This window comes from Nicotiana tabacum, chromosome 18 (assembly GCF_000715075.1).
Source record: "Nicotiana tabacum cultivar K326 chromosome 18, ASM71507v2, whole genome shotgun sequence".
In the NCBI taxonomy this organism is placed as follows: domain Eukaryota; kingdom Viridiplantae; phylum Streptophyta; class Magnoliopsida; order Solanales; family Solanaceae; genus Nicotiana; species Nicotiana tabacum.
This window is the reverse complement of record NC_134097.1, coordinates 68,941,153-68,965,969: the sequence shown is the minus strand read 5'-3', so window position 1 is coordinate 68,965,969 and position 24,817 is coordinate 68,941,153. Positions and strand designations below refer to the sequence as shown.

At 40.6% G+C, this 24,817-nt stretch overlaps 1 protein-coding gene across 2 annotated transcripts; it reads left to right on the top strand.

Moving 5' to 3' along the window:
• The first annotated feature begins 6,372 nt into the window (after positions 1 to 6,372).
• LOC107806553 (serine/threonine-protein kinase RHS3-like) lies at positions 6,373 to 10,199 on the top strand. 2 transcript variants are annotated; one of them, XM_016630724.2, is made up of 4 exons: positions 6,373 to 6,590; positions 6,686 to 6,740; positions 7,465 to 8,213; positions 9,023 to 10,199. In XM_016630724.2, exons 3-4 carry the CDS (start codon positions 7,465 to 7,467, stop codon positions 9,918 to 9,920), a joined length of 1,647 nt encoding a protein of 548 aa, XP_016486210.1. In that variant the 5' UTR covers positions 6,373 to 6,590; positions 6,686 to 6,740; the 3' UTR covers positions 9,921 to 10,199. The 2 variants fall into 2 exon arrangements, with proteins under 2 accessions (XP_016486210.1, XP_075092227.1); XM_075236126.1 differs by lacking the exons at positions 6,373 to 6,590; positions 6,686 to 6,740 and adding an exon at positions 6,766 to 7,278.
• The last annotated feature ends 14,618 nt before the right edge of the window (positions 10,200 to 24,817 follow it).

The following is a 24,817-nucleotide window of genomic DNA, read 5'->3' as shown; positions in this document are numbered from 1 at the left end:
CCTTTTGGTTTGAACTGACTATTTTTCTAAATGGGTGGAAGCAGGTGCATACACTTAGATACGTGAGCAGAAGGTCATCGCGTTCATATGGAAAACATTTTATGCCGTTTTGGCATCCCCAAAGAAATTAGTTGCGACAATGGACCTCAGTTCATCGGAAAAAGAACGACCGAGTTTTTTAAAAAATGGCACATCAAACGAATACTCTCCACGCCTATCACCCTGCCGCCAGTGGTCAAGCCGAATCCTCCAACAAAGTAGTACTGAATATATTGAAAAAAAAGCTTGAGGATGCTAAAGGGCTATGGCCTGAACTACTACCGGAAGTGTTATAGGCATACCGTACTACACCAAAAACCAGCATAGGAGAAATGCCATATTCACTGGTCTACGGGACTGACGCAGTTACACTCGTCGAAGTCGGAGAACCCAGTTTGAGATACTCCAATGAGAGCGGACCAAGCAACGACAAAAGTAGGCTACAAAATCTGGATGAAGTCAAAGAACGGAGAGACATGGCCCACATAAGAATGGTAGCCCAGAAACAACAGGTAGAAAGATACTACAACAAGAGAGCCAAGGTGCGACCACTCAAATTCGGAGACTAAGTCTTCAAGGCCAAAACACAAGCATCAAAAGACCCTAATGAGGGAAAATTGGGAACAAACTGGGATGGACCATACAAAATTGTAGCTGCAGCAAACAAAGAAGCATTCCAGTTAGAAACAATGGAGGGAAAATTACTTCAAAACAACTGGAATGTCGCCCACCTCAAGTACTTCCACTTCTAAAAGAAGGCGTTACCTAAGTCGTACTCTTTTTCCCTCACCCGGGTTTTGTCCCAATCGGGTTTTCCCGGGGAGGTTTTTAACGATGCGGCAAGGGAGACGCCTCAAGGATCGAAGTGTTGTTCATTATCTTGACCCGTCGACATGGTCTCTGGAACGAAGTAATGAAGGGACTGGATATAGACAGTCAAATCTCCATTGAATGTGCAGAGTCGACATGTGATTCTCACGAATTTAATCAAATCTCCATTGTATGTGCAAAGTCGACATGTGATTCTCACAAGAATTTAATCAAATCTCCATTGTATGTGCAAAGTTGACATGTGATTCTCACAAGAATTTAGTCAAATCTCCATTGTATGTGCAAAGTCGACATGTGATCCTTACAAGTATATAATTAAACCTCCATTGCATAAACAAAGTCATGTCTTCCTATGGGAATACGATCAAAATCTCCAAGAAGAAATGGCCAAGGCCATCGACGACAATATAGGTTCGACCTCGTTCGAACTACGACGAGATTCTACTTCGATGAAAGTTCGAAGCAACATCCTAACGGCTAAGGCCATCGACGACAATGGAGGTTCAACCTCGTTCGGACTACGACAGGATTCTACTTCGACGACAGTTTGAAGCAAAATCCCAATGGCCAAGGCCATCGACGACAATGTAGGTTCGACCTCGTTCAGACTACGAAGGGATTCTACTTTGATGATAGTTTGAAGCAACATCCCAATGGCCAAGGCCATCGACGACAATATAGGTTCAACCTCGTTCGAACTACGATGGGATTCTACTTCGATGATAGTTCGAAGCAACATACCAATGGCCAAGTCCATCGATGACAATATAGGTTCTACCTCGTTCGAACTACGACAGGATTCTACTTCAACAACAGTTCGAAGCAACATCCCAATCACCAAGTCCAACGACGACAATGTAGGTTCGACCTCCTTCGGACTACAACGGGATTCTACTTCGACGACAGTTTGAAGCAACATCCTAATGGCCAAGGCCATCAACAAAAACATAAGTTCGACCTCGTTCGAACTACGATGGGATTCCGCTTCGACGTCAGTTCGAAGCAACATCCCGATAGCCAAGGGCATCGACAATATCATGGGTTCGATAAATGCAAGAAAGAACAAGCCGACAAAGTAAATTTTACATTACAGCAAAACGTTATTTACACTTGCCCCTACAAATGGGCTCAAGTATGCCCCGTGCAAAAACCCCTAAACAAAAGCAAGTACAAACAAAAACTACGTATCATCCCCAGTGGGGTAAGCATCTTCGTACTACGAATCTGAAGCAAGGCGGTTCACATCATCAGAGTTAATATCATCCCCGTCAGGTGTGAGGGGGTCGTACCCGCATGCCTCACGAGCTGCACGAGCCTCGGCTTGCACAGCCTGAACCTCCGCCTCAGTAGCCCTTCCCTCAGCGGTAAAAGCCTTATACACATCAAGTCGAGCCTCCGCGTGGACCCACAAATCATATAGACGACGGGGCACGACCAGATCGACTGAGGCACAAGACATAGAATGCTGAGAACGTCGACTCGCATCCTCCGCCCTCAGCAAGGCCATTCATCCATTTAGTGCAGCCAGCTCCGCCTCCAGCTCTTTGACACGCTCTTCGAGCCCTGCAACCTGACGACCAGAGGCTTCCTTCTCTTTAGTCAACTCTGACCTAGAAATGCAGAGGGCACCTTCCAAAGATACCGATTCAGAAATAGCTGCTGCCAGTTTATTAGTACCGACGCTCAGCTCGCACTTAAGCCCCTCTACTTCTTTTGCTTTCGCATTCAGTTCGGCGGTCAAACCGACCACCTTTGCGTGCAAGTCGGCATTTTCGGCCATCAGCCCCTACTCAACTCAAACTCGTCGTCCTTCACTTTGAGGGAAGCCTCGAGCTCGCTATTACGAGCGATAGTTTTCATGAGCTTCTCATCCCTTTCCCTCAACTCTTCAATCTTACGCTCTAATTAGTCCTCCCGCTGTTTGAGCCCCTCACGAAACAACTGGAACTTGAGGTCCTGATGATAAATGCCGGCCATCGCTCGACGCTTAGCACGATACTGCTGATATTTGGACGACATCTTCTCATAAAGGCCCGTCCTTTTCCTCTCTCGGCGCTCTCTCTCAACCTCCATGATGAGGGTCTGACAAAAAAAAGAAGGGCAGAAGTTAGAAACAAAATACAGAACGACGATTACCGCACAAACCCAACGACGAAAAGGGAAGGAAAGGCGCCTACCTGTAGGGCCATACCAGCGACCTTCTGAGACAACTCCACGTCACTCATCGCCCTAAGCATCTCGCTTTCAGGAGCGGCACATAGAGGAGCTAGGGCAGACGCCACCTGCTCGCTGTTTAGCAGCAAGTTGTAGTCCCCCGGAACGACCACATAACGGTCAGATCCGTCCATCCTAACCTCCACATGGGTGTGGCGACCCACGAACTCATTAACATTCTCTAGGTTAATATCCGAACCTGAGTCGCCACCCTCAACATGATTCCCTCCAACGTTGGACGACGCACCACCCTCAACAGAGCGCACTAAACTAGCTCCTAGGCAAACTCCTTCCACTTGGGGAGATCTCCCCGACAAAATGGTGTCGGCCATGAATATGGGCAGAGGGGCTGTCCGGGACGCCCTGCTTCTATCATCGTCCGTAGCCACGCCCTTCCCAAGCTCCAGCCTCCTTCTTTTCCTCGACAATGACTCGTCCCCGTTAGAGGATTCATCCAAAGGATGTGAGGCCGATGCCGAAGAAGCCTCTTCCCTCGCGTCCACGACTTGAGATGAATCTCCCAATTGAATAGGTTGAGGACGACCCTCTCGAACAGACTCACTCAGAACAAACTGCGTATCTGTAGTAGCAACGGCTTGTCGAAAGGCGGGGACTAGCGCCCTTCGCTTGGAAGCTCCTCAACCTGTTATCACAAAGGGTCGTACCATTAAATAAGGTCGCATGGCCAACGAAGAAGTAAGTAAGACATTTGCCAGAGGGAACTTTAGGGACGTAACGCTTCACGAAGGCGAGCCAAGTTCGAGTTTCTGCTGCATGAGGCAATAGAGGGGCTACCCAATCCTTGATATCCGCAATAGGGCGAGGCGGATGACCCATAGCTGCAAAACGGCAAGCAAATAAAATTTACAGTGAATACCGAAGAAAGGGAAAAAAATGAGTGACGACACTTACGAGCCTCGTTCCACCGCTCTGGGAATCTGGCAGAGTCAGAAATGACGTGCTCGGTCTTGACAAAGAAGTATTTGTGCCAAAACTTGCGGCTTGCCCGGTCATCCGTCCTGACCACCAGCCCTTTCGTGCCACGAAGCCTCAAATTCACCATGGTACCCCTGAGGAAGCTAGGCATGAACAGGTGCAAAAGGTGGTGGACAAAAATGCTACATTCCGCCAACCCTGCATACTTGGTCAATAGCAGAAGCACCTTGAGCGTATATGGCGAACGTTGTGCTGGGCAAACTTGGTAGAACCTACAGAATTCTTTCGCTAAGGGGAAGAGTATAGCCGATCATAAAAGGGTACTCATAGAAAGCGCAATACCCAGGTCTGCGGATGTCCACGTAATCTCTCCACGCCGGAACTATTTCTATATGAGCAGGAATGCCTTACTTTACACAAAGGGCATCGATATGGACCTGCTCCATCTCAGAAAATACAGGGTTCGGGGTAGGAGGGGGATCTTTGAGGAAGTCACTCCGGGATAAGGGGTGTCTCGGTAGTAACTCCTCCACCGTAGGAGGGCTGTCACCCTCTTCTACCACCATATTTGTGCCGTCAAAAGGAGGCATCGTGGACGACGGGGTGGCTTCAGGAACCTCTTCACGAGAACGACGAGACCTCGGCATGATATTGTTCAAAGGAATATCAACACAAAAGGATGAAGGAAGAAGAAACTTCAGGTGAGGAACGAAACAAGAAACAGAAGGATATGAGAGCAAATGAGGAAGAGTGAAAGAGGTTATCAAGAGAGAAATGGCTAGTTTTTCGGAAAATCAAATCATTCACCTATTTATAGGGTTGGGTAGCGCCAGAATCGAGGCGGCAGGTCTCAAAGCAGCGCAAGAATCGAAGCGCCAAGCCGTCAATCCCTGCCTCGAAAACCTGTGTAATGATGACGCACGTAAAGCTGACATCACTCCCCGGTAAAGTGTACCACTCGGTGTTTTGCTAAACATGATGACCATCTTCCGTTGGCCACGTCGTGACGTTTCAACAGGTCAAATTTCTCCAAAAAATGCATGAAGTCCGCTCATCGAGGACGCATCCAGTCGCAACCCCGACGAGCGGAGGGACTAATTGTATGGATCCAAATTTGACCAACCACGACCTACAACGAGTACGATAAATGACCGGGTATCTTCGAGTCGACGTCCCGAGGGAGACGACCTTAGGGCAAAAGAAGAGACTGTACGGCCCTTGCAGTAGAGTAAGCCCATTAGGGAACATTAAGAATATTCCTTGTATTTCATTTCTTACAATTTAGAAGAGTTTCTCTCTAGTATATAAGGGGGACAAAAACCTTGTAATAGGGCATCGAGACTCTGGAAAACTTACTATTCTTGAATGAAAAGAAACTTAACATTCATCTTCTTTTATCTACTATTATTCATTCTAGAGATTATTATCTCCAGCTAAGAGTTACCCCTTCATCTTCGATTGATTTGTTCAAAAAATTTTAACATCTTTTGAGTCAAACAAGAACATTACTTGATAATTACCAGAAAAACTAGTGGTGACCGAAGACACATGCGAGGGTGGTTTCACAACAGTAGAAGAAAATGTTTTCCATCTAAAATGGTTCGTAGAAAATGTTTACGGTGGGGAATAATGTTCCGATCTCTGAACTATTGTCATGTGTTTTATTGAGTAAAATTAATTCAGTGATATAGACAACAACAATATATACTAGGTGAGTAAAATACTATTTTGTGCTATTTTTCAATGTTAAATGTTGAAAACAATCTCTAAGTACTAGCAGGGGCGGCTCGACATATTTTGTGGCCTAAAGCTAAATATTAATATAAGGTTTTTTTATAAAATATAATTTCTATCTTAATTCAATATTTTTTAAGAAAAAAAAGAAGAACTAACCTAAATAGTTGCCCACCTAATTATCTCTTAAACTAAAAATATTTGACGGATATATATGTATAGTCAATATATAAAAAAATTGATGACAGTCACGCAGTAGTTGTTCTTGCATAAAAAGGTCCCAACGAAAATTGCATAAATAACAAAAAGAGAGACGTGGAATAGAGAGATATATAGATATGTTATGTGCCAATAATCTTAGAGATTTAAAAGGCGATAATTAAGATCCCTAATCTGGGCAGTGGCAGAGAGCTGACCGTTTCCCCCCTCATCTTTCTTTCCTCTCACCACGTTGTCTGTGGTTGTTTTTATTTTTTGCCCAAATCATATTATTATTATTATTATTATTATTATTATTATTATTATTATTATTATTATTATTATTATTATTATTATAGTATAAAATACATAAATAGACATGGATTCTGACTTTCTTCTCTCTCCTCATTCCCACCATTTTCTCTCCAAATGCCTTCAAAACCAATAATAATAATAATGTGACAATTTTCTTAGAGACGAGGATAGAAAAACACAATCCCTTAGTTGAATCAATGTTCCATGTTGATTGATTAAAATCCTATAATCAACCTATTGGCTCCACACATGATCAGCTGGGATTAATGAAGAAATGAAATGAATGAGTATAGAGCAAAATATATGTTTGTTCCAATCATCCGGTTTGTCCTTCTTTCATTCCTGCTTGTATTCTATTTTTCATGTTTGCATATCGCTAACATTGATGAATTTGATTACTTAATTTCTGCTATGGCAGGTTCTTTCTTTAATTGAATCTTAACACAAAGCCCAAATCTGGAGAGCTATCCGAGGTCAATAGTTTTATATACTATTCTTTTTCTGACAATTGTGGTTTATCCTCTTGGACAATGCTTCAATCTAATCATATTTGATAACAACTACTCTCTCTTTCTAATTTTGTCGAATCAGTTTTCTGTTTCATAGCCAGGATATTCAGTTGTTTGTATCATCCATATCGGATATATAACATTATAGGTGAAGGAGTAACTTTCCACAATTCTGGGAAACTACTCAGGCTATTTCTATCTACAACCTATGCAAGAAATCTGACAAAAAAACTTAAAGGAAAATCTATTACGACTTCTCTAATACATCAATATTCGCAAGAGTTCCAAATTTTATTTTCAGAAATTTCATGATTCAATGTTTGTCTGCAGCTTGCATGCTACTAAAATCTTATTATGTAATAGTAAAGGGCAGCCCGGTGCACTAAGCTCCCGCTATGCGCGGGGTCCGGGGAAGGGTCGGACCACAAGGGTCTATTATATACAGCCTTACCCTGCATTTTTGCAAGAGGCTGTTTCTACGGCTTGAACCCGTGATCTCCAGGTCAGCAGTCTGCAGCTTTCATTGTGTAATAGTAATAGTATTAAATTCCACGAGTTCTTTGGCCAGAATACTATAATGATCATGAATTAGGTACTATATTACTCTTGCTTGCCAATTGTTGCTTGTACCATGTTATTAATTATTTGTTCACTACTTACGTTTCAAGGATTTTATCAATTGGTGCAGATGAACAATATGCCATTAGAAGCTGCAAGTCAGTCCAGAAAGAACGACGAAACTGTCAAGGCTGCCTGCACTTCCACTTCTACCATTCCATATAACCAAAACACATCAGAGCAATTGCTAAAAAATAGTGCAAACTCTGGTCCTGAATTGCAGCATCAACCGCTTTTTAGTACAAATCAGAGTTCCAAAAATAATGCTAGTCTAACCTATAACGTCCAGCCATGTGAATCCAGAAATGATGAAGCTATTAATAATATTTTTACAACTAATCCCTACAACTTGCCTAGCCCAAAGACAGTCATGAAGACAAGTACACGTAGCGATAGCTTAGAGAGTTCCAGTAGTGCACCTCTCAAGCCCCACACTGGTGGTGATGTTCGATGGGATGCCATTAACTCTCTTTCTTCAAGAGGATCATCTCCCCTTGGCCTTAGCAATTTCCGATTGTTGAAGCGCCTAGGCTATGGGGATATTGGAAGTGTTTACCTTGTGGAACTGCGAGGAACGAACACTTACTTTGCCATGAAAGTCATGGATAAAGGATCTCTAGCAAGTAGAAATAAATTGCTTAGAGCTCAAACAGAAAAGGAGATTCTTGGTCTTCTTGATCATCCATTCTTCCCCACCTTGTATTCCTACTTTGAGACTGACAAGTTCTATTGCATAGTCATGGAGTTCTGCAGTGGTGGTAACCTTCACTCCCTCCGCCAAAAGCAGCCCAATAAGCATTTTACTGAGGAAGCTGCTAGGTATGTTAATTAGTTCCGCTCTTTTCATGTTAAATCAATCAGCCTGTTCTCATATCATGTTACTCTATAGTTTTTTGCAAATGCATCTTAGTTTAAGCCTGTTCTTATGTCGTGTCACTCAAACCAGTTGGTAACGGCTTGCACCCCCCACAAGTCTAGGCCACCATTCCGAGTCACTTGATCCTCTCATACCAATTGCTATAGACTTATCAGGATAGCCCAATCTAAAAGACTAGTCTATTAGGTGTGTTACTCTTATATTCTTATTACCAATAGTCTTTCCAACCAATGAGGAAACTCAATTGGTTCTCAACATGATCAGTTTGATAAGAGAACCTTTGTCTTTGATCGTTATAATCTTTGCCCAAAAAAGTCTGTTTAAGCAATTAAATGCGAGTAATAACATTACGTGAGAGAGAAACAATTGTGAAATTTATGGTTCTACTTGCTACTTTGTGAAGAAGTTAAATCTGTTGTTACTGATGAAATTCTATTAATATTATGAACTTGAAGCGATAAGTTATACTCAATCTATCTTATCAGTTTTTCACATTCTAACGATAGCTTCTCCAGTACTTGAAAGACCAGTAAAGAAATATATCATTTTCACTAACTCAATATAAACTAGAATTAATACATCCAAACCTTCTTATATCTTGATATAAGGGCATTTAATGATTTAAATTATTTCACTTGATTTGTTTGATGCTTTTGATTGAAGTAACTCATAAATGGTATTTGGAGTTGATATATGTTAAAAATACCTTCCTGAAAAATCGATTAACTGTGATTGATAATTAATTTTGCAGGTTTTATGCATCAGAGGTATTGTTGGCACTTGAATATCTGCATATGCTAGGAATTGTATACAGAGATCTAAAGCCAGAAAATGTACTAGTGAGGGCTGAGGGTCATATTATGCTGTCTGATTTTGACCTGTCACTCCGTTGCTCCGTCAATCCAACTCTTGTGAAGTCTTCATCTGTACATGCAGGAGGGAATTATGGCAGTAATACAAATTCTAAAAGCGGAGGAGGAGGAGGCATCTTAGATGATGAGAATGCAATGCAGGGTTGTATGCAACCATCAAATTTTCTCCCTCGCATTCTTCCTACCAAGAAGAATCGCAAGTCTAAATCAGATTTTGGGCTGTTTGTGGGAGGATCACTCCCTGAACTAATGGCAGAGCCAACTAATGTGCGCTCAATGTCATTTGTGGGAACTCATGAATACTTGGCCCCAGAAATAATCCGCGGTGAGGGTCATGGTAGTGCAGTAGATTGGTGGACTTTTGGTATATTCCTGTACGAACTTTTGCATGGGACAACTCCTTTTAAAGGTTCTGGAAATCGCGCCACGCTGTTTAATGTAGTAGGCCAACCATTAAGATTTCCAGAAGCTCCACAAGTGAGTTCCATGGCTCAAGATCTTATAAGAGGGCTCCTCGTCAAGGAGCCACAGAAGAGAATCGCGTATAAGAGGGGCGCCGCTGAGATAAAACAACATCCATTTTTCGAGGGTGTGAATTGGGCTTTGGTGAGAAGTGCTGTTCCTCCTTATGTACCTGAGCCTGTCGACTTTTCCCAATATGCCAGTAAAGAATCATCAGCTCATTCAGACAAGAAGTTTGCGGCTGAAATTGTTAGTCATGATAAAAACAAGAGTTGTTCTACTGATTCTTCATACATTAACATTGAGTACTTCTAGGATATTTGGATTCTTAATAAGAATTCATATACCTTGTAGCAACAATAATTAAGTTGTACAGAGAATGCAAAGCATATTATAATTAGGTGAAAAAAATTAGTGGGGTGTCGCAGATGTGCTATAAGGATTTAATGTTACTAGGGTATATAGGAAGAGTTCAATGCTGCGTTCTTTCGGTAGCAACTGTCTCATGGGGATCTATAAAACGTACAATACTGATTAGATATGCTAAAAACTATTGTCGAAGAATTTCCTTACAATGGCGATTAAAGTACTTCTGTATTATGCTTACAAGTTAGAGACTATTTTTGAAGTATAGTTCAAGTGGCCTACTATATATTAGGATTGCTTTTGCTGAACTAGATGTATAGTGTGGAGCATGTACCTACTAATTACGGGAACTACGGTGCGTTCATTCGGCAATGTATGGTTGTTCAAAATTGAACCATAACCATTAACCGAATCATAAGATTGGCTTGTTGGCTTATTGATATCGGGTTATCGGGTTAATGGTTGGTGAACTGATTAAAATTTTATAATTAATGGCTTAACAGTTTGGGAGCAAATTATCCAATTTTCTTATCGGCTAAACTATAAACCCGTTAAAAATTATTATTTTACACTTTTAACCATATGTATATAAAGTACTACTTGAAATCCTAAATCCCTAATTTGTTAATTCAACACCCTCAACAGTCAGCTCTTCAAAGTTCAAACATGAATTTTGTGCATTAATTAACTAACTTGTTTTTCTCGTAAAATATTTTTTTAAATGAGTTGTCAATTTTTTTATCCATACCACATACTTATTTACTCTCCCTTGTACTAGATATTGCATGTCACATGGATTAGAAAATATTATATAAATAAATGTGGACCTAGATTTTCCCTTATCTCTAGTTCTTTATATTTTTTTTATTGTCTATTTGATTTAGCCGATAAACCGCTATGCTAATCCGATATCAATCCATCCGGTACTTATTGGTTGGCTAGCGGATTACTATATTCAAAATCGGTGATCGATAAGTTGAACCGTTAAGCATCAATATCTATCTGATCCGCCCGATAAGCACCCCTACTGCGACGTACTCTGCGAAGAGAACAAATTGTAGTACATTCGCATTGTTGCCTTTGTTTTCAGTTGTTAATACTTGTGAATGTACATCTGATGCATAATTCCCCTCTCTACATATTTATTACTAATAAACTGGTAAAACATAATATTTTAATTTTTTGCCATTGATTGTGTATAAAGTATTTTAAAAATATTATAAAATTAATATCTACACACTCATATTATTTAAAAGGAAACTGCATGAAAGTGTTTACAATACACATACTTATATACTAGAGGAGCGATGCTGGTGCAATGCATGGCCCAACATGTTAGGTATTTAATATTTTCTTCAATTGCGGTGGTGATAATAAACACATTGTCCTGTATTGAAATCAAAATCGATAACTATAATTAAGAAATTTTTTTCTATAAAACATAACTATAATATGGCTCTCGTCTTTTACAACATGCGCATAAAAGGACATAAGAATGATGCCCTTCGTATACGGTAGAAATTGGGGCTATTTGATTTCGTGGGCTCGAGGGTCACTTCAAGAGCGAGATCGAAATAGACTAGGAGCGAGCTGTGAGCCCGATGTATACGGTCAAAATCATATGCCTCCCATTTTGTAGGCTCGAGAAGTCGCATCGAGGACAAAAGTTCGATATAGACCAAGCTCGGGCTCGAAGGTAGAAAAGAGGCTCGAAAACCTAAGTGCTCGAGGAACATCAGATCCAAGTACGACCGACTCCGAAACAATACCGTTATGAGTTTGGTACAGAAGGACAAGATTCCTTCCACGTCCCCAACATCATGGTGTAAATTCCGGAATAGATTTGTACGAATTAGTACAAATCCGTCCTAGGCGGTTATACAGCTGTCCCCAATCAGATTCCTTCTGTAAATAGAAATGTACCTTATTTAGGGTTCCCCTATTATATAAAGGGGACCCCAATCATTTGTAAACATCATCTAATCATTGGCAAAAAATTTGCTCTCTTACTTTTTCGCTCATTGTTCATCAGAATTGTCCTTCAGCTCTATTATTCTTGCTTTATTGTTCTTGATCCATCTTGAGGTCACTTTGGCTCGAGGTCGAGACTAGTCTACATTCTGGTTTGGTTTTAATTATTTCTTTCATTTATACATAAGATTTCTTGGTTATTAATTAATATTGAACTTAATCATGTATCTTTAAAACCACAAATTAAATTTAATTGTTACTCGTATTTTCGAGGTAAACAGTTTGGCGCCCACCGTGGGGCTAAAGATATAGTGGTTATTTCAGTACTGATTCTGATAACACACGTTATTTTCACACTTGTTCTTGTCAAAGATTCTTTGTTTTCAGGTTAAAACATGTCAAACTCACAAAACGCGCCCGTGCACGGTGACGAAAATCTTGAATTTCATGGGGAAAATGAAAATGTAACCGCTTCCGGAGCTGGTGTACCACCGATTACCCCTGGAGAAGTGCCAAATGTGGAACCAGTCGATGTTAGTTCACACATTGCTTTAAATGCGGATTTAGGCGCAGACCCATGGGGAAGTGTACGTAGGGAAGTGAGATCTGGTTGCCAAGGAACATAGGGTATAGGAGACGGGGGCATCAGCCTCCAAGTAATATTCGAGATACTACAAGCTCAACAGATTGCCATTGCTCAACTTCAAAGTCAGAATAAAACTCCAAGTGTGGTCAAACCAGGGAACATTCGATGTACTGAGCCGGTGCCAGAGAGATCAAACAGTAATGGCTCGGCGACTGACCCCACAATTATGAGGATACTCGAGTAACTCACCAAGAGAATCGAGTCTGAGGAGAAGAAGATTGAGGATAATGACAAAAAAAGTGGAGACTTATAACTCCCGTGTTGATCAAATACCGGGGGCACCCCTGATCTTAGAAGGACTAGATTCTAAAAAGTTCGTACAAAAACCCTTCCCCCTAGTGCGACTCCGAAGCCAATCCCCAAGAAGTTCCGTATGCCCGAGATTCCCAAGTATAACGAGATGACCAATCCGAATGAACACGTCACCTCGTATACGTGTGCCATCAAAGGAAACGACTTGGAAGATGACGAAATTGAATCTGTACTACTGAAGAAGTTCGGGGAGACTCTGTCCAAGGGTGCCTTGATATGGTATCACAACTTACCCCCTAATTATATTGATTCATTTGTTATACTTGCAGATTCTTTTGTAAAAGCACATGCCGAAGCCATTAAAATTGCAACGAGGAAGCCGGACCTTTTCAAGGTAAGGTAGAAAGATAACGAGATGCTCATAGAATTCATATCTTGGTTCCAAGCAGAGAGAATGGATTTGCCTCCGGTCACCGATGACTGGGTTGTTCAAGCTTTCACTCAGGGTCTCAACACTCGGAGTTCTATAGCTTCACATCAGTTGAAGCAAAGTTTACTCGAGTACCCGGCTGTCACTTGGGTCGACGTACATAATCGGTACCAATCGAAGATTAGAGTCGAGGATGATCAACTGAGGACTCCTTCGGGGTCCGTTTATCCTAGCAGGCCCATGGGGAGGATCAAAGGAGACGGCGATCGAGAGTAGAGGTCGAATAGAGATCGATATCAACGGTATAACGCAGACCGTAGAAGCAACGGGTCTGGGCAAAGATTTGCACAAAATGATAGGAGAAATGATCGAGGTCAAAATTCACGGGGGCTTGATGCCGAGGAAGATCATGTTAAATATCCAACATCCGAATAAAGGTACGACCCCAGTCCAATCCTTTCTATTTTTTCGACTAACACTTGCAGGTTTTCGACAAGGATCAGCACGAAGCTTTGGACCTCAAAGCACACGTTGCACTCTTTTTCCCTTAGACCGGTTTTTATCCCAAATGGGTTTTTTCGGCGAGGTTTTTAACGAGGCATTCGTTGTCGTATTAACTAAGAGCAATTCAATGATATCCGAGGTTCCCTACAATAAGCCTTGAGTACTGAAGGGCATTTCCCTCGAATGTCTACTTTGTTGCAAGGAAATCACTTCAGGACATCGAGTCTCGATGGGAAAGCTTTATAATGGGCCAAACAGTTAGATGAACCGTGTCCGTATAGAATAGTTGAGCCTCGATGGCAAAACATGTATGCATGTATCAATTATCCAAAGAAGCATTCTTTCTATATCAAAACACTTTGTGTACTAAAGAAACTTGCTACTATACGAACATCATACTTGTGATTCCACGAGGGACGACTCAAGGGCTAAAATGCAAATATACCTTGTATACTCGGGGACTGTCATCGACAATCAACACATCCGAGTATCTAAACTTGAATTTATAAGACCTCAAAGAGGCATCTCTCGACACAAAGGGCAAGGCCATCATACTCGGGGACTAACCTTTCGGACAAGTTTGAAAGGTTATCGTGAAACAATTCCAAGAGACATACCCGAAGGCTATGGCCATATTAACGACTACGGCCATATTAAAGACTATGATCATATTAAAGACTACGGTCGTATAAAAAGCTACGGCTGAAATAATGCGGCTCGGAGACGTCTGACTTCCACCATAAATTAAAGGCTTTCAAACACTTCAAATAACCGGTTAAACTCGGCAACCCTCGGCAAAAGTAAAAAGGGTTTCGATAAAGTCAGCCTTCAAATAATTTGAAGGCTTCGATAACATCAGCCTTCGAAAAAGCCTCAATAGGTATTAACACAAACAGGTTCTGATAGATTGAATCCTCGAAAAATCCAATGGGTACAAAAAAACACATGCTTAGCATAAAGAAATTTTCACTAAGTCTTTTAGCCGAATAGAGGGAAAAATTATAGCCATCTTAGAGGCCGAATTGGCCCAACTTAAAGAGCCTAAGGGCCGATCTAAAAAAGCCTAAGGGCCAATATAAAAAAAGCCTAAGGGCTATTTTCATTTCGAGTTCGAGCAAGTACTCACTCGATCACTAAGCCCAAGGGCTACCCGAGTTCGAGAAAATTCTCACTCGAGGACTATCTATAAAGCCTAAGGGCTAACTCTATTTCGAGTTTGAGCAAGTCCCCACTCAATCATAAAAGCCCAAAGGCTATCTTAACCCGAGTTCGAGTAAACCCTCACTCAGGGACTATCCATAAAGCCTATGAGCTAACTTTACTTCGAGTTCGAGCAAATCCTCACTCAGCTATAAAGCCTAAGGGATATTTTCATTTCGAGTTCGAGCAAGTACTCACTCGACTACTAAGCCCAAGAGCTACCCGTGTTTGAGAAAATTTTCACCCGGGGACTATCTATGAAGCCCAAAGGACTAACTCTATTTCGAGTTCAAGCAAGTCCTTATTCACTACTAGAAATCCGGTAAAAAGCGACCAAAGTTGGTCACTTATAGGTCTAAAAGCGACCAAAAAGCGTCCAAACATGCCTCGTCACTATATTGTTGGTCCCTTTATTTTAGGGACCAAAGTTGGTCGCTAATTAGCGACCAATTTTGGTCTCTAAGGTAAAAGGACCAAATATTCCGGGTAAAGACTATAGCGACCAACTTTGGTCGCTTTATTATTTTAATAATATAATTTTGGCGACCAAAGTTGGTCTCTAAATGTTAAATATATATATATATATTTTATTATTAATCATAAAAAAGCGACCAACTCTGGTCTCTAATCCAAATATTATATTTTAAAATCTGAAAAATAGAGACCACGGTTGGTCGCTTTTTTATTATTTTTTTAAAATTTGGTCGCTATCTTTAGAGAAATTATTTTTTTTAATGGAATAGCGACCATGGTTGGTCACTTTTTTAGAAACCTGGGTTAATTAGCGACCAACTTTGGTCGCTATTTTCCAAAAAATTATTTTTTTAATAGAACATCGACCAACAAGCGACCAAAGTTGGTCGCTTTTCTGGGTTTTATTTTGGCAAAAACTGCCTCTTTTGGAAGCTACACCACCTGCCAGTCATACCAAATCCCTATTACAAGCAACAACAATACCAACAACTATACTAACAACAACACAACAACAACAACAACAACACAAAAACAACATTAAAACCAACATTAAAACCAACAAAGTATAAAGTTCAATAGAACTACCACATTAAGCTAACCAAACTAAGTTAACTCTTATTACAAGCCCATTCGAAAATCGATTCTATTTGTCTAGTTCAAAGTGTATAAAAGTCAATGAGTATTTTGTACATCATTATCATCACCGTCTGATGAACTTTCATCAGGAAGACGGTATCCAGAAGAGTCTACTTGTCTAGGACGAGAAGAACGATCACGAGGAGGACATGAGGAACGAACACTTGGAGGACGGGAGGAATGAGCATGGGAAAGGCGAGCCTCTGGCAATGAGTCACGAGACCGGGGAATCGGAAAACCTCCAGAAGCTAGGAGAGATTTGAGTTGCCCTTGCATGCCCTGGCATTGAGCGACCACGCCAATGTACTGAGCATTTCTAAGCTTTTATCTTTCCTTGGCCGCTTCTAGCTCAGATGTGAGCTTTGTCACAGTCTCCCGCATAGCGGAGAGGCTCTTCCCATCAAGTTGTTCGGCTTGCGCGGAAGTCGCTATTCCTTGCATTCCACACTTACATCGATGAAATTTCTTAGTAGGAAGCCCGTATACCTTCCCCCATTTTGGACCACCTGCAACCTCCGTCCACATTCTTTCAATATCCTCGTCCGAAGGTTGGATTGGCTCGCCCGACTCATTAGGCGGCTGACTGCGTAAGAATTCCTCCATTTCAGATGTGAAGCAACCCTATAAGAAAAATTACATTGAATTAGTATTTCAAAATATATATAAAAGTAAATCAAAATAATTAATGAAAAGTGAAAACTTACATGTACAGTCGAGGCTCGTCCCTCGACCCACCTTTCTTGATCCGTCTCTTTCTTCTTCTTCTTCACAATATGAGTCTCCTTAAATAGCTCATCTTGGTTCATCGGACGCCCCAACTTCTTTTCCTGAAAACTCATAAATTTTAGTTAATAAATAGAATAGATATACTTTGAAAATTAAAATAAATTAAGCAATTACGTACCATTCTTCTTTTTATTGTCCCTAGGCTAATCGCACTTCTAGTGTGCAAGGATCCTCCCTTCTCAGATGCGTGAGTTTTCTTTCCTTTTTCGCTCTTCTCTAAGAACTTTGCAGTAAGCCATTGCCTTTGCAAATCCTCCCATAAATTCTGAAGCAACCAGTCAGGCTTCTAGTTCAACTTTCTAGCTTTGGAGAAAGTATGTGACAACCACTTGCGAGCTTTGAGATAAAATTTGCAGCCACGTCCGCGCTATTGCGGTGTTCCCATACACACTTGATTTGTATTTCAAAAGTTAAATATTATATGTAAATATCATAAATATAAATAATTATACTGCTTAAAAGAACATTTATACCTTAAATTCATTGAAAATTTGCTCCTTCAGCGAGAATGGGAATTCACTCCAAGATGCATAAGAGCCATCATAAAGCTTTCTGGTTGCTTTTGTGACTATCCTCGTAGTAATATTACTCGGGATGAACCTGTAATTTAATAAAAAAAATACATTAATATCTTAGTACAAACTGTACAAAATAATAAATGTAAAAATAACAAATAACTCTTACCCATTACCCTCAGGGAGTATGATGATCCTGCCATATTGATCATAATGCAGCTCCTCGTCAACATCAGCATCACCGTTCGAAACATGTATATCAGAGGCATGTGTGGAAGGTGTAGGGGGGTCAGAGCTAGTATCTCGCAGTCGAAGGCCTAAAATAGATGGAGTCCCTGATGAAGATGGCTGTGATCCCTATGACTGCGACATAGCTGTATGGACTGCCAGTGGATGTGATACTGATTGTTGTGACCCGAGTGGATGCGACACTGATGGATGTGATCCATGTGGATGTGACATGGATCGATGCGATCCATGTGATGATGATGGGTGTGATCCACGTGGTAGTGAGGCAGGTGGACTGTATGTCGGACGTATAGTCCTATGGCCCTGTGACGAAAGACCTGGTGTCTGCACGAAGGTGTAGGGCGTGTGATGATGTGGCAGCTCGAATAGCCCCGGGGTGGAGACAAAGACATAGGCATAGGCATAGGCACATCAGAAGAGGGTGGAAAAGATTGAGTATTATTTTCTACCCTCCTCTTTGGTTTCCTAGCCTTTTCTCGACCCCGAGAACCACTAGGGTCATTGTTACCTTGATCCTTACCTGTCATCTGCATAATATAATACATATTTAGATTGAAACATATAAAGAAACTAGCTATAAACGAGAGTTATTAAAGAAATCAACTTTTTAAAGCTCATCGACGTATTGTTCCTCGTCAGAGAATTCTTCTTTCTCACTAGTTTCAGCTTCATCAGTTGATTCTTCTTCCTCGTTTTATATAATTCTTACTTCATTTATATCAACTTCTTCCAATATGTGTTCAGGATGTTCCAAATCATTTTCTAAAAGTTCGTCCACTATTTGGTGAACACTAGAGATATCGTTTTGATATGCAACATCTAACACATTCTCAACTTCCACCCTACCTACAGGCTTAGTTTTGATTACAGCCCACCAATCGGACTTATTCCGCCCCAATGAATAAGAAGCATATTACACTTGCCTAACATTATGTTCAATTATGAAAGGATCATAGCGATCATACTCCCTCGTATGATTAACCTCAATTATGTTGTATTGATTGTGTACTCTTGTACCTCTTGTTGGATTTGGGTCAAACCACTTGCATTTAAAGAGTATCAATTTCTTAAATGACCAATCTGTATATTCTAGTTCTATTATTTCTTTGAGCACATCATAATAATCAATATCTCCAACTTGGTTGCCATCACCACCTTGAACCCACACCCCATTATTGTTGCTGTTTTTATTTTTAGAGCAATCCTCTGTATGAAACTTATAACCATTCACAACGTACTTAGATATTGTTATGACCTGAAGCCCAGGTCCCCAAGATATATCTTTCAAAAATTTATTTACACCATTATTTGGATCATTTACCTATATTTTGTTAAAAAAATTCATAAGTTAGCATAATTTCCAAATATTATTTACCTACATAGTGTTAGAATATTTTAAGGATAAACTTACAAATTGTTTGAACCACGTATCAAATATCATATATACAACATCATGGCCAAATTGACCCACGAAGTGACTATGACACATCAAATATTTTTAGTAGTTGCCTTGAGATATAATTACAGTAAATTTTATATTTTGATAACTACTAAATCAATATTTACTTGAGAAATGGTACAACTTCGGGACAATTTAGCAACACATGAAGTGCAACTGACTTGTACTCCATATCACTCAAACTTCTCTTTCTAACATCCTTAGAACATTGGCCTGGTTGATTGAATATGGACATAGGTAGATATAATGGATCATTCATAAGGTCGACCGTGTGCCTGTTGGGCCTATTCCTAGCACATGGCACATTGCTCTCAAAATAATAAGAACAAAAATGAGCATTTTCCTTTGCAAGATAAGCTTCGCATATAGATCCTCCAATCCTATTCTTCTGCTTAACAAATTATTTGCATTTGCCAATTGTCCTACATAATTTCAAGTTAGCCAAGAACATTCAAATAAAACAGAAAATTACATCAAACTTATAATATTACCTCTCAAAGGGATACATCCATCTGCATTGAACAGGACCTCCAAGTCTTGCCTCGTGTACAAGGTGGATTGGAAGGTGATCCATCACATCAAAAAACCCACATAGAAATATCTTTTCCATCTTACTAGAACTTACACGAATGTTCTGATCCATCCGGAGTAGGTTTTCTTCCCTTAATGTGGAAGAACCCAAGTCTTTGAAAAACAAACTAATCTCTGTGATAGGTTTCCAGATTCTTCCAGGCAAACCACAAAATGCAATAGGCACTAAGGTCTCAATGAAAACATGACAGTCATGACTTTTCAAATGGCTTAACTTCCCTACCTCCATATCAACTTTTTTCCCAAAATTCGACGCATAACCCTCATGCATCTTCAATTTCGTTACCCAATCACAAATTTTCCGTCTTTCCTCCAAAGTTAATGTGTAACGTCTTTCCGTCATGACTTTTCCGTCTTTCCTCCAAAGTTATCTGCAAGTATAATTCAGGCCGCCTGCAATGTTCTTGTAAGTCCATTCTAGCCTTCGAGTTATCCTTTGTCTTACCTTTAACATCCATCATTGTGTTGAACAAATTATCGAAATAATTCTTCTCAATATGCATGACATCAAGGTTGTGATGGAGAAGATTATCCTTCCAATAAGGCAACTCCCAAATATACTCTGTTTCGTCCAATTATGAGTAACACTATATCCGGGGAATCTATAAGGTGGAGCTTCAGTAACTTTACTGAAGTTCTGGACCCTCTCCCAAATTCCTCACCTAAAAGTATCTGAGGTGGAGAATCATATTCCATTTTATTCTTTTTGAATGCATTTTTCATCCTTCTAAACTCATGATCAGGAGGCAAGAATTGACGATGACAATCAAACCATGATTACTTTCGGCCATGTTTCAAAGTGAACGCTTTACTATTTTCCATGCAGTAAGGACAAGCTAGCTTCCCAGCAGTCATCTTGTGACGACCCGGCCAGTCGTCTCATGATTTACCGCTCCATTTCCCCCATTTCAGCTTCCTTACGCTTCGTTATCCGTATTTTATATTATCGAGTTTATTAGTTCGAGTTCGGAGAGGATTTGGTAAGGAATGAGATACTTAGTCTCTTTTAAAAAGGCTTAAATTGGAAAAGTCAATCGGATGTTGACTTATGTATTAGAAGGCTCGGAAGTGAGTTCTGATGGTTCGGTTAGCTTCAAAAGTGATTTGTGACTTAGGAGCGCGATCGGAATGGGTTTTGGAGTTGTAGAGAAGATTTAGGCTTGAATTGGCGAAATTGATATTTTGGCAAATTCCGGTTGATAGGAGAGATTTTGATATAAGGGTCGGAATGGAATTCTGAGAGTTGTAGTAGCTTCATTGTGTCATTTGGGATGTGTGTGCAAAATTTCAGGTCATTCGAACGAAATTTGATAGACCTTGTGATCGAAAGCATAATTTAAGAGTTCTTGGAGTTCTTAGGCCTGAATCCTATGTTAAATTGGCGATTTGATGTTGTTGTGAGAATTCCAAAGTTTTGAGCAAGTTTGAACAATGTCATGAAATGTGTTAGTACAATTGGTTTGAAGTTCCGGGAGTTCCGGGTAGGTTCCGGGATGTTTTAGTGCAAAATTATAGCTGTAGCAGGTCTACAGGGGTTGCAGGCCCCAGAACTCACCCATGCGGTTCACACAAAAATGAGTGCGCCCGCGGTGAGTGCTGTGCGGCCCGCACAAAAGCAGCCGCGGCCGCGGTAGGTGTCATACGGATCGCACAAAATGGTGTGCGGCCGCGGTGGGGAACGATCTACTGGTCCTACTTCGGAAGCTCATATCTTTTGATCTACAAGGAATTTTGAGGTGATTCATAAACGACCTTCATGTCTAGTTTCCAGAAAGGTAAAGATATTGCAATTTGGACATCTGTAGCAAAAGTTATGGCCAAAATACTAAAGCCTGTCACTGCAAAGGGAGGCCTGTGCGGCCGCACGTTGCCTTTGCACGGACCGCATGAGTTTTGGTGCGGCCCGCGGTAGCTGATACCTGAGGAGTACCTATAAATACGAAGTTTTGGGTTTTATTTAATATTTTGACCTAGAGAGCTCGGATTTTAGCGATTTTTCGAAGGTTTTTCAAGAAATTCATCGGGGTAAGTGATTTTAACTCAGATTTGGCTAGAATACATGAATCTATCACTGAATTCATCATTTAATTCGTGATTTGAGATGGAATTTGGGAAGAAAATTGTGAAACTTTTCAAAAATGTAAAATGATGATTTGAAGGACCAAATGATACCAGAATTGGATAATTTTGGTATGGTTAGACTCGTGAGGGTATGAGGATTTTGAAAATGTAAATTTTACCCATTTCCGAGATGTGGGCCTGGGGATCGGGTTTTGCTAATTTCGAGATTTTTGATATTTTTCGAATGTTTTCGCTTGGGTTTTGTTCCCTTAGCATATTGTGACGTACTCGTTCTGATTTTGGATAGATTTGACGCGCATGGAGGCCAATTCAAGGGGCAAAGACGTCGCGAGCTAGAGAATTAGCCAGTTCGAGGTGATTAATGGTTGTAAATGTTGTCCTGAGGGTTTGAAACCCTAGATTGCACATCGTAGTGCTATATTGAGGCAAGATACGCGCTGGATGATGAGCGTGGGGTCTTTCACTACTGGGGATTGTGACTTGGTCCATCCCGATTGATGACTTTACTGAATATTTGACTGAAATTCATTTGTTATCATCATGATTTGGGCTGATTGCCATATTTGGGCTTCGTGCCAACTATTTGAACCCTTCAGGGATTTTTATCACTGTTTCCTCACTACTTGACTTATTATTTGAACTCAGTCCTATTGATATCTACTGTTTTACAAACTTAGCCACTTTTACTCAGATTTGAAACTTAAATGATATTTCTACATCATGTTTTGGGCTGAGAACTACTGTTTTACTAATGCCCAAGGGGCTTATGATGATTTCTGGACTGAGTGAGGCCGAGAGACATATGTGAGGATATGCTGAGTGATATGAGGCCGAGGGCCTGAGATACTATTTATGCCATGCGGTGGCTTGAGTGATGTGAGGATGTGCTGAGTGATGATGCCACGAGGTGGCTTGATATAGCGCTTGGGCCATAAGGGCCCCTCCGGAGTCTGCACACCCACAGTGAGCGCGGGTACCCATGTGATTTGAAACAGTGGTAACAATGATACTGTATGATGCAATTTGGTTAGGTAACAATGGCTGACCATTATGCTGAGTGATTGTGAGGTAGCCCGAGGGGTTGATACTGTACTGAGAATGAGCCCGAGGGGCTGATACTATGCTGAGCGATTGATACTGTGCCCGAGGGGCGGTTTTCTACTTGTTAATTACCTGTTTTACTTGTTTTAAAAAGGAATATCATTTGATCTCTTCACTGATTTACTGCTTTAAGTGATTTTACTGCTTGATATAGAATTGCTTTGTGCCTTTATGTGTTTTCATACTTTCAGCCATTATTTGTAATTATTACTCACTGAGTCAGAGTACTCACATTACTCCCTGTACCATGTGTGCAGATTCAAGTATAGCAGAGTCCGCACCTGAGCATTGATTCCTTCCAGGCTAGGCAGTGATTTGGAGTTACGAGGTAGTTGTCGACTTCTGCAGCCCCTTATCTCTCTTATCCTCTATCATTTATGTTTTCTTCAGACTGTTGTATCGGATTCCGTACTTTGTAGACCTATAGCAGATTCTGTAGTAGCTCATGACTTGTGACACCCCGGTTTGGGCTGTGTCGGGATGGTTCCTGCTGTTATTATCGTTAAATTCCACAATTTATGAATATTATATTATACGTTACTAGTGTTTATGATGATTATTTGTTTAAAAGAGGTGTTCCGTTTTGGTCTGGCTGGGCTTGTCTTTACGAGAGGTGCCATCACGATCGGGTTCGGGGATTGGGTCGGGACACATCTACCTAGACAACATTCCATACGCAGGAAAATCGTTAATTGTCTACATTAAATTAGCACGCAAATTGAAATTCTGCTTGGTTGATATGTCATATGTTTCAACACCATCGTACCACAATTATTTCATTTCATCAATCAAAGGTTGCAAATATACGTGGACCGGGGATAATACAATTTAAGAATATATATGGGCTAGTCATGCATAACTCGGGTGGTAGATTATAAGGTGTAAGAAAGACAGGCCAACATGAATATGGTATCGCAGATACAGAAAAAGGCGTGAAGCCATCCGCACACAGACCTAACCGAATGTTCCTTGGTTCACTAGCAAAATCTGGATATGTCCTATCAAAGTGCTTCCAAACTTCTCCATTTGAAGGGTGACACATAACACCAGGTGGTCTTCTATTTTCAAAGTGTCATCTCATATGAGGAGCAGAACTCATCGACTCATATAACCTCTTTAGCCTAGGTATAAGAGGTAAATAATGCATCTCCTTGATAGCGACCATCTTCCCGCTGGAAAGCCTCTTGAAACGAGGCTTTTCGCAAAATTTATAACTGCTTAAATTTGCATCATCTTTATAATATAACATCCAATCATCTTCACAACAATCAATTCTCATTGACGAAAGTCCTAACTTAGAAACTAATCTCTTTGCCTTATAGAAATCACCAGGTAATTCGATATCAGGGTTAACTAGTTCACGCATAAGGTCAATGAAAGAGTCCATGGCTCATTGAGAAATATTCCAATTAGATTTGATACTTAGTAATCTAAATGCAACAGATAACTCAGAGTGCAGACTTCCTTTACATAGTGGACGACTAGCTTCCTCTAACTGTTTATAAAAACGTTTTGCGTCATCATTAGGAGTTTGTTCAACATTTTCATTGGGCTCACCCCTTAAGTCCATTCCAAAAGCATCCGCAACCATATCATGAATTCTGGAATCATGATTTGTATTCTCCACCGACCTACTACTTTCACCCACAACCATGTTATGACATATCCCATGGCTACCGTCGATCTCTCCATGATTAGTCCACACAAAGTAATTCGCTATAAACCCCTTACTATAAAGATGAAGCTTAACTTCCTCCGGTTTTCCAAACTTCATACAGTCACACCTAACACAAGGGCACCTAATTACTCCTTCATTTTGGGATGGCGGAAGTGACATTGCATATCTAATAAAGTCATCAACCTCTTCTACAAAATCCTCCCGCAATCTCTGCCGATTAGGATAATTCCTATTGTATATCCAAGTACGATGTTCCATCTATACAAATAAAA